Source organism: Frankliniella occidentalis, unplaced genomic scaffold (assembly GCF_000697945.3).
Source record: "Frankliniella occidentalis isolate FOCC.00 unplaced genomic scaffold, Focc_3.1 Scaffold722, whole genome shotgun sequence".
Lineage (NCBI taxonomy): Eukaryota > Metazoa > Arthropoda > Insecta > Thysanoptera > Thripidae > Frankliniella > Frankliniella occidentalis.
The window spans coordinates 17,932-27,436 of NW_026267834.1; the positions used below are offsets into that span (position 1 = coordinate 17,932).

The 9,505-nt window shown below is 47.8% G+C and overlaps 2 protein-coding genes across 4 annotated transcripts in view; one reads left to right on the plus strand and one right to left on the minus strand.

Annotated features, from left to right (window-relative positions):
- LOC113202016 (proton channel OtopLc-like) overlaps window positions 1-7,383 on the plus strand; it is a 21,068-nt gene extending 13,685 nt beyond the window's left edge. For 2 of the 3 annotated variants that reach the window (XM_026416048.2, XM_052275644.1), the window contains exons 3-10: window positions 497-640; window positions 1,945-2,162; window positions 2,774-2,974; window positions 3,131-3,291; window positions 3,576-3,762; window positions 3,864-4,429; window positions 4,503-4,739; window positions 4,892-7,383. In XM_026416048.2, the coding sequence (XP_026271833.2) occupies window positions 497-640; window positions 1,945-2,162; window positions 2,774-2,974; window positions 3,131-3,291; window positions 3,576-3,762; window positions 3,864-4,429; window positions 4,503-4,739; window positions 4,892-5,143 (1,966 nt within the window). In that variant the 3' untranslated portion in view covers window positions 5,144-7,383. The remainder of the gene's footprint in view (window positions 1-496; window positions 641-1,944; window positions 2,163-2,773; window positions 2,975-3,130; window positions 3,292-3,575; window positions 3,763-3,863; window positions 4,430-4,502; window positions 4,740-4,891) is intronic. The other variant, XM_026416049.2, reaches the window with a different exon arrangement.
- A 271-nt stretch (window positions 7,384-7,654) lies between these two features.
- Window positions 7,655-8,450, minus strand: LOC113201990 (ribosomal protein 63, mitochondrial). Its single transcript, XM_026416017.2, has 3 exons — window positions 8,260-8,450; window positions 8,003-8,114; window positions 7,655-7,916 (listed from the first exon to the last, which is right to left on the minus strand). The coding sequence occupies exons 1-3, from the start codon at window positions 8,316-8,318 to the stop codon at window positions 7,761-7,763; spliced, it is 327 nt and encodes a 108-aa protein (XP_026271802.1). The 5' UTR covers window positions 8,319-8,450; the 3' UTR covers window positions 7,655-7,760.
- Between the last annotated feature and the right edge of the window lie 1,055 nt (window positions 8,451-9,505).

The following is a 9,505-nucleotide window of genomic DNA, read 5'->3' on the forward strand; positions in this document are numbered from 1 at the left end:
GGGGGGGGGGGGGGTGAAGTCATTACCCGGCGGGGTGGCGTCAGCGACGGCGCCCCTCAGAGAGATTGCGCGGTTTTCACTCCGACATGACAACCACGCGACCCGGCTCTCGCTCCTCGGTGGCGCGTCGTCGTCGTCGTCTTGGGGAAATTATTATCCCTCGCATCAACACCGATAAACTGATTTCGCTTCCCGGCCCAAGTGTTAAATTCTTCATTAGCTGTCATTTTCCTTCTTAATTGCCTGTCAACACCGGTAAAACAAAGGTGTGACCTAACACACCTTTGTTTTACCAGCGAAGAGATGTATTGTACGTTTTACTTCTTCGACAACTTACTTTCTCTTTACTATTTAGTTTTGTTTTTGAGTTGTATTCTATTAATTAGTCCGTAGTTTAGCTTAGATTCTTTCTTTTCCGTGTGTTATTTTGTGCCCTTTTTCTCATGTTCCCGTCGCTTCTTCCGCATGCTGTTGCCGGCCGGGCTACGTTATCCAGGTACATGATGGCCGCCATGCCTTACCACCACCAGCACCACCACGGGCACATGCCCGGACACCTGCCCGTGCAGATGCCCATCTCCGCCCTCAAGCGACCGTCGCGCATCGAGCAGCTGCAGCTCGACTGGAAGCAACTGGGCACGTACGTAGTGCAGGACGTGGAGCCCCTCAGGCCTGCTGAGCACTGGGATCGGCACGGGGAGCTCACTGGGAGAAGCACTGGGAGCAGCACTACTGGGAGCAGCACTACTCGGAGCAGCACTGGGTGCAAGCACGGCGGGCTGAGGCTTCCCGCACATGCAGCTCGGAGCAAGCGTTGCCATGGAAGCCCTGCCCCCCCCCCCCACCTACATGTCCTCCACATTGACATCTCCCTCCTGTCTCCGGCAGCCGCGTGCCTTTCTCCGCCCCTTCTTATCAGCCAGCCCCACTCCCACTTGGTGCACTCGCCCCCTCCCCCAACCCCTCACTCCCCCGTGCCCCAGCCTCGCTGGCCTGGATACCCCGGATACCCCTCCAGCACGCCCCGCACGCTGACCACCGACCAAACGGCCCACATAGACGAGGAGTGGGCCGGCGACACTCCGCCACCCTCTTGCCCCGGTTTAGAGACGGACGTGTGCAAACCGGGGATGGGGAAGGGAGGGATGGAGAGAATGAAATCGAAGAGGGAGAGGGGGTCGGGTTGCGCGAGTATGAGTGAGCGAGCGAGCGAGCGTGTGAGCGTGTGAGTGAGTTAGTGAGTGTGCGAGCGAGGGAGAGAGAGAGTGAGTGAGAGAGTGAATGAGCGAGAGAGTAAGTGAGTGAGAGAGTGGGTGAGCGAAAGAGCGAGCGAGCGTGGACGGAAAGAAGATAGGAACCAAGCCGCGGGCGCCGCGAGCTCTGTTGGTGCGAACGGTGAGAACGCGCGGGCGGGTCGGTTTTCTCTCGGTCGGGCTTCTTGTTGCTCGGCGCTGAGCTGCTGCCGCTGCTGGTCTGCCGGGCCAGGCGTATGGCGCCCGAGGGTGGGCAGACCCGCCGAGCGCCAGTGTCGTCTCGCTGCCTACCTCCCAGGCGGGCCCCGCTGGCCCCGCCGGCCCCACCACCGCCACACTGCGGCGGCGCGCCTTTCATTTTCCCTATTTCTTTTCCCCCTCTTTCTCATTGTCACCCCCCCCCCCACTACCCTTCGCTCTTATCTCTCCGCAGTGTGTTTTCCATACACCCTTCGCAGCATGGTAGTGTTTCGCTGGTGCACTTTTATTTCGCATGGCAGCCTGAGTCTTTTGCATGTTTGCACTAGTTTTGTTGAAACGTCATCACAATACTTTCGCCCCTTTTATTGCTCACTCGGCCATCACTGCATCGTGAAATGATTGAAATGGACGCTTACCCGCGGGACCTTGTTATGTTTTCTCCTCTCGCCGTGATTCTGTCCTTCCTAACGTTCGGTATCTGTATGCGCAGGGACGCCCTGGCCACCACGCTGTCGGCGCTGTACGGCAAGCTGATCGTCGTCATGGGCATCGCCTTCCCCATGGCCGAGGTCATCTCCACTTACATCCCTCCCTCCTTCTACGAGGGCTTCTACCTCTACCTCTACTTCGGCAGCATGCTCTTCCTGCTCTACATGTACGCCATGCTCCTCAAGGACAAGGCGGCCGCCTCCGTCAGCAACTCGTTCAGTAAGTCGCCCCTCTCCGTGGCCCCTCGCCTTACGGAAGCACTCACCCCCAACCCCCCGCCGTCTGGCTGCCGATGCAGCCAGGGCAAGATGGAAAACAACCCGTGCCGTGCCGTGCCACAGCGCACAGCGCACCCGCCCTTGTCGTTGGGCCGGGAGCTGGAACTGGTCCTGCAGATATTGGATTCGGATATGCGATTCCAGCTCGAGCAGCTTTGGCAGCCGAGCCAGTCGCAGGCCAGCGCAAACAACAAAAAAAGGCCGTCTGCCGCGTGCACTTGAATTCTCTTTGACTTTCATCGAGTTTTGTGTGGCTTTGTGATTGTGTCACTTTTTTGGGATGATGGATTGCCGACGTCCTCATTCGTCCATTTTCTCCATTGCCTGTCTGGCATGGAACAAAAGAGCATCCCGGTCACTTTGTGATCTGGCTCAGTGCTCACCGACGTAGCGACTGTATCTGTCGGTTTCGTATTCTTTTGCTCCAAACAGAAAATCGAGCAACAGCAGCACTTCCTGAAAATGCTAGATCATCATCTAACGGTATTCAGAAAGTAGCGTGCTCGTCGTCTGCCACACTGCTTATAATGTTATTGATGTCTTCTGTCGCAGAGCGTTCCAAGCGCACCAAGTCCATCTCGTCCAACTCGGACAGCGACTCGGCGCCGCCCTCGCCCAGCCCGCACACGGACACGGAGCTGAGCACGGCCACGGAGCAGGAGCGCTACCGGGCCGCGGCCTACCGCCGCCAGTCGGGCCAGTTCTACCACCAGCAGCACTACGGCAGCTTCTACCTCCGCATGGGGGCCGTAGGTAAGTAGTAGAAAAACGTGCAGCCACAATTATTTCAGAGTTGTGTGCTCACCTTAAAATTGTAATGCGTTGTGCATTTTATTACAGTTTGCAGCCAATGTAAACCGAGCAAACCTTAGTTGATTCTTAAAAAATATCCCATTTTGTGTTTTTCAGCCTTCGGCATCGGCAGTATGATATACTCGGGTCTTGAGTTTGGCCAGTACTTTGAACTGGAGAGGAACACCAAGTGCCACAACGTGCTCCTGGCCCTTACCCCCGCCACGCGCATGGCCTTCATCTTTATACAGATGTACTTCATCTTCCTGAACAATGAGGTGGGTTCCTGGGCCGCGTCTCACGGCGCCATTCAGAAAGTGCGTCCGTCATTCAGCTTTAGGAAGTAGCCAAGTTTACCCAATGTAAGCTCTCATGGCGCCTGGTGGGTAGGCAACATCTTGCATTCTGTGCACCCGTGTGATGCGGGGTGGCCTACCGCAAGGCTCGCAGGCGCCGAGCTCCGGTTATTCGTCGAGTGAATGAATCTGGGAAAAGGGACGTACTTTTGTGGACAATGCCTTACGCCTCCGCCCGGTTTGTCTCACTTGTCTTGCTCTTGCAGGAGATGAAGGTGTACAAGCACCGCACACTGGCGCGGTTCGGCCTCATGCACATGATCGGCACCAACCTCTCCGTGTGGCTCAACGTGCTCATCCAGGAGACCAAACACGAGATTCTCACCTTCTACAACCCGGAGAACAAGACGCTGGGCCTGCCGATGCAGCGCGTCCCGCAGCACGGCGTCAATTGTAAGCTCCTACCTGATTTAACAGTAACGACTTTGTGTGCACTTTTAACGCTTTCTCGCCTGATTCACCGGTAAAACGTGGCGCACGAATCTGATCCACAGGGTTCAACTTCCCGTTCAACACCTCGGCGTCGCCGACGCTGCCCACCTACCCGGTGCCGGACCTGCCGCTGTCGCACGGCCACGGGATGTCCCACCTGCGGGTGGCGCGCGGCCTCAAGGGCCCGCACCACATGTACGAGTGCCGCCGGACCAACATCATCGGCTCGCTCGTGCAGGACGCCAGCCCCTTCCTCTTCCCCTGCACCATCGAGTACTCGCTCATCTGCGCCGCCATCCTGTACGTCATGTGGAAGAACATCGCCAAGATGACGCCCACCACGTCCTCCTCTCACTCGCTGTCCTCCAAGCTGGAGCGCGCCGGTGCCGGGCTCCCGGGCCCCTACTACAAGCGCTCGCCCCACCACTACTCGGTGGACTGCGCCCGCGCCCACAAGGGCCTCTTCGTCGGCATCCTCATCCTCGTGCTCACCATCCTCTCGCTCATCCTGTTCTTCGTGCTCACGTCGCGCAAGGAGTTTGTGTACCTGGCTGTGATCGAGGTCAACATCTGCGAGTTGTCTCTCTACGCTATGTCCACCATCGCCACCCTGCTCGGCATGCTCAAGGTACGGCCGTGTCACGACGCTCCTTTTCCTCGTCATTTTTCCTCCCGTCTCAAACCGCTTGTCCTTTCCTCAGGTGCGTCAGTTGCGGTATGATGGATCGCGAAACCTCGAACTGGACAGCATTTTGCTGATTGGGGCTCAAACAGGGATGTTCCTATACAGTATGTTCACCGTGATTGGAGGTCACTTTACCATGGAGAAAAACACAGCCCTTGTTTTGATTACCGCGTTGGCCTCACTGGTGCAAACTACATGCCAAACTATGTTCGTATTGGATGCCTCTCGTCGCTCCTGTGTCACCCCAGAACAGGTAAGACTTTTGCCAATTTACATTCTAATGAGTATATTTAGGGATAACATTTTTATTTATTTTGTACTGAAAGTGATGACTGGCCATGACAAAAGAGAAGAAGAGAAGTGACTGAATTCCAATGTTCTTAAACAACATTCTCATGATTTCAGATTCGACGCAAGCCTGGCAGGGAGATTGTTACCTTCCTTCTTGTGACTAATCTTGCCATGTGGGCAATTAACACACTTGAAAAGTCACGTGCTGAATCACATCCTATTCAACTGAATTTCTATGGACTGTGGGCATGGACAATAATAACTCATGTTTCAATGCCACTTGCCATATTTTATCGCTTTCATTCCACTGTTTGTTTGTGCGAAATTTGGAAGAAAGCTTATAAAATGAAGCCAGTATACATGTAAAAGAAAGTACAAACAAAGTATCAAGGCCAAAGATGCATTTCTCTTGAAAATCAGAAATGTCTTGTATTGTAATTTGGACACCTCCAAATAATCAAACAGTTGTGTGTATTCATTTGACCAATGCCATTCTGAGATAATATCGTAGATCTAGAAACCCTTTATGATTTATTTATTAATTTTTTGTGTTGTGCCAAATGTAATGCTGGTATTCATATGTATATTCAGCATGAGATGAAAGTATGCCAAATGTCTTGTACATAATTAGAAGGTAGTGATAATGACTTTTAAGAAAATAATTCAAAAATACTCTTGATTCCGTGCTTACCAAGATTTTGTTTTGTGATTAAATATTATTGTTTTGTGGCATAATGTAAAGAAACTACACTTAATGTCACAAAGGAAGGGTATGTCATCCCAGTTCTTTATGGTAACAAAAGAACTGAATGGTTGATCCACCATTGTAGATTATATCCTGGTAATTTGTTGAGAATTTTGGGGTAAAATACATATATTTCTGTCAGTTTCCAAAGAATTTCATTGAATGGCCTCCCTAGTCTCATGTTACAAATAAAATGCTTTTCTTGCGTAAGTTCTGTGGAAACTGACAGAAATGACTTAATGTTGTGGTAAGATGGTGTTAAAAGAAGCACCCTTATTGTACAGTTACCTTTTGATAAGGTAAACATGCCACATCTAATTTATTCAAAGGCTTATTGTAAAAATGTAATTTAACATCTTTTTCATTTAAATTTCAAACTATTTATCAATAAACTTGTCAAAATAGAGTTATCAATAAGTTTCCTAAATTAGGGGGTGACTATGATTTGGGTAATAATCTACATTACCTTACCTTGGGGAAACAAGCGGCATCATTTTGAATGACCGGCATGTATATAAAGTCCAAAACTGCAGAGCAAAATATCAAAATATTTCCTTACTTTCAAAATTTCTAATTATGTAGGTAAAATTCCCAAACAATGACTGCAGAAAATCCTGGGATCACTTGTTTGTCTGACTAACTCACTTGGGAACAAAAACTTGAAGTACCTCTAGGATGCTGCCAAGGACTATCATCTTTTTTCATGTAAAACTAATGACTGTTTCATTTTAGCAACCAAAATGTAGCTTTACTAAAATGAAGGCTTAAACCCTCACAAGCCCCCACTCAATGAATTAAAATTTGTGTTTATCTGTGTTTCCTCTTTGCAATAAGAAATATCTAAAAACTTGTACTGATTGACTGGGTAGTTTACATGATATCTTTTACCTCAAAAATAATTCTGGTGACTGTCTCAGGGGGCAACGCTAAGGATAGCGCCTGCTGCGCGCTGGGTAGGCCAACCCGCCAAGCAGCTGTGTGAAGTCGGTGGCCCTCCCAGAGCACCCAAGTGCGGCGGGCAGAGAACGTATGACGCCCAACTTTACTTCCTGTTGCCTAGGGGAACGTCCATTGTGGAAACACCTTAAACGTAGTTATAACTCACGGCATGCAGGCGAGTCTATCTCTACTGTCGCTGGCCCCAAGCTGGCAACCGGGCAACCCGCCCACACATGTGTATGCGGTACAGTACAACTACGAAAGTAGAAGGGACCCGGTAGGTTCATGTAGCATGCAGAGATATGAATCTAAAACAACATAACAATGAAACACAGATTTTTAAGTAGACTAAAGATAATGCTACAAGCCTCATGTGATACTGCTTTTGATACTCATTTTAAATTTCCAATCATATCTACTCTTTGAAGCATATCTTTCTCTACTATACTTCTACTGAAAATTATTTAGCTGTTTGGCTTGCAAGCAAAAGCATTTTTAATCTAGCTTTTGTTTTCTTACTATAAGAAAAATGAAAATTTGCTGTGTAGTCCTTACCCTACCTCCTACTGTGCGCTTATTTCCACGAGACGTACTATCTGGTAGAGTCTGATGTAAAAATCCATTTTGCTTTCTCTTTCTATATACATATAGCAGTAAGAAGTTTCTCAATCTTATATGAGACCAAGAAAGTGTTAATTGATGTATAATGTAGAAATGTTATAAAGCTGTTTATGTTGATTTTTCATTTTGTTGTTCGGTCATGTTGTGAAATATGAAAGAGAATCACAATACCCACATGTGTTCCAATCTGAATTAATGTAATGTTAATATTAAGTGGAAAGCTTTATATAAATTGTACTGAGTCATTTGTAAGCTTTAAGCATGATGAAATTAATGAAATACAGAATACTGCTCATGTGTACCTTCACAATATACATTTTTAAGATCCTGAACCCACTGGAAATTATTATTCTAAATGGCAGCCTGTACGACCCAACCTGTTATTAAAACAACCCATACCTGAGTGCAACCTGTGAGGGTAGTGTTTCAGGGTAATGTTGCCAAGAACAGCCACCTTTCATTTTTAACTTTGGCCCTTCTTTGACATATTGTCTATCTAGCATGACAAAAGTCCATATCAAATGCATGTTGGTATTTAAAGTAAGGAACAGTTTTAAATAATGCTCATAAAATATTAATCTGGTGCCCAGAGGTGTATTTCTATACAAATAGGTACAGCCTGGAAACATAACAGGGAAGAGAAAAAAGAAACAAACTATTATCCTATGACTTATGACATTATTTGAAATTCTCCCAGCTATCCAAATGGCGAAGGTAACCAAGATGAGTTTCTACTGTTACATGTTTTGGAAAGTTGCTCTTCTTGGCGTCAATAACTTTCTTGAAAAATTCTTCGTTTTTTTGGAGATCATAACGATAACCTTTGACTTGTTCCTAAGACAATAAGAAGTGAACAAATTAACAAACAGTAGTAAAAAAGGAGGAAACATTATTAATAAGGAAAAAATACAAATACTTACTTTGCTTAAGTAATGGTGTCGAAGCCACAACATATTCTGCTCCTCTCTCTGAATGTCTTCAATAAGGTCCCTTCTCATCCAGTAGCGTATTTTATTAGGCACCTTACGCTTCCTGAAAATAATTTCAAATTGTCAGAAACTAAATTCAAATCGTGAGTTGATCTCATTCAGACGATTCAATTAAAAACCATCATTTCTAGGTGCAGCAGTCAACACACACAAGGTTAGGTTAACATCTAGACGCATTGCAATCTTACCCACTAAACATGTTGCCACGGTACTGCCCTTTGAAAAAGTTAACTAAAGTAAGCCTCATTTTAACTTCTCTTTAAATAATATCAGAATCAATATGGATTAAGTATAACGTAAACCGAAATAGCAGAAAACGGTTTTGGATTGTTTTGGCTTCTGCTCATGCGCCGCGACTATCTGCACATAGCTCTCACTCACATTATTTTCAGTTACAGCTCCAGCACGCTATTTTCAGTTCGATCTCTCGACTTGCTCGACTGAGTCGTTTCCTAGGGAAGACCAAGACCGCGCCCAAACCCAAACCACAAGCCACTACGGCGCGCTTTTCGGCGTTTTTCCTGCCTCAAGATTTGACGCGACCCCTCAAGTTTACTTTTCATTCCGAAGGACTTATGACTAGAGAATGGCTGCCAACTTATTTGAAGTAAAATGAAAGGGTCAGTGAGGGCAAATATGACCATAGTGCACAGTGTTACAGGGAGTGCACTCCCTATCCCAGGTAGCAGAACTGCATTCTGATTGCGTTATATATCCAATTTTCAGTGCTTCAGGCGCATTTTAGACTGGACATACAGGCACGATGCAATTTTGCTGGGAAGAAGAACGAAACTATCAAAAATGACCAGAAACAAACAGCTCAAGTGTCAATCTCTAAACACTTTTTGGTATGGAAAGGTTCATAGAAACTTAAGGTGCCCCCACAATGAGCGCGAGGCGATGCCGGGTAGGCGATGCCGTGCAGCCAGGCCGTGCTTGCAGGCCGTGCCGGTTGCGCGGAGCTACGCCTCCGATCTTCTAAGTAAAGCTGCATTCGCATAAAAGTCGGTAAACCTGCCGGCACTGCCTGCAAGCACGGCCTGGCTGCACGGCATCGCCTACCCGGCATCGCCTCGCGCTCATTGTGGGGGCACCTTTAGGCAATGTCACAAAAGTGTTAAAATGTGATCTGCAAGCTTGTTTCCGTCACGTTTTCATTCTTTGTGTTCTTCTTCTCGACTCACGAGAATGGCCGCCTGAAAGGTGGGCAATTTGCACCACAAAACCCCTCAGAGTACCAAGGCTTTGTTGGCAGAGTTGGTCTTATCCTATCTTTCCCTAGCTTACCTATTTGACAGTGGGTCTTTATTCCTATCTTTCCCGAGCTTCCATATCAGCCACGCCTTCGGTGGCTTGAGACGGGGATCTCTCTGGATGCGCTGCCATTCAACATTAGCCGCATCAATGCTACTAACCAACTCGTATATTTTACTT

Coding starts and splice junctions, on each gene's coding strand:
- LOC113201990 (XM_026416017.2), bottom strand. CDS start 8,318: ATGAGGCTTACTTTAGTTAACTTTTTCAAAGGGCAGTACCGTGGCAAC. Junction 8,115..8,259: donor CGTGGCAACATGTTTAGTGG/GTAAGATTGCAA, acceptor AATTATTTTCAG/GAAGCGTAAGGTGCCTAATA. Junction 7,917..8,002: donor GACACCATTACTTAAGCAAA/GTAAGTATTTGT, acceptor TTATTGTCTTAG/GAACAAGTCAAAGGTTATCG.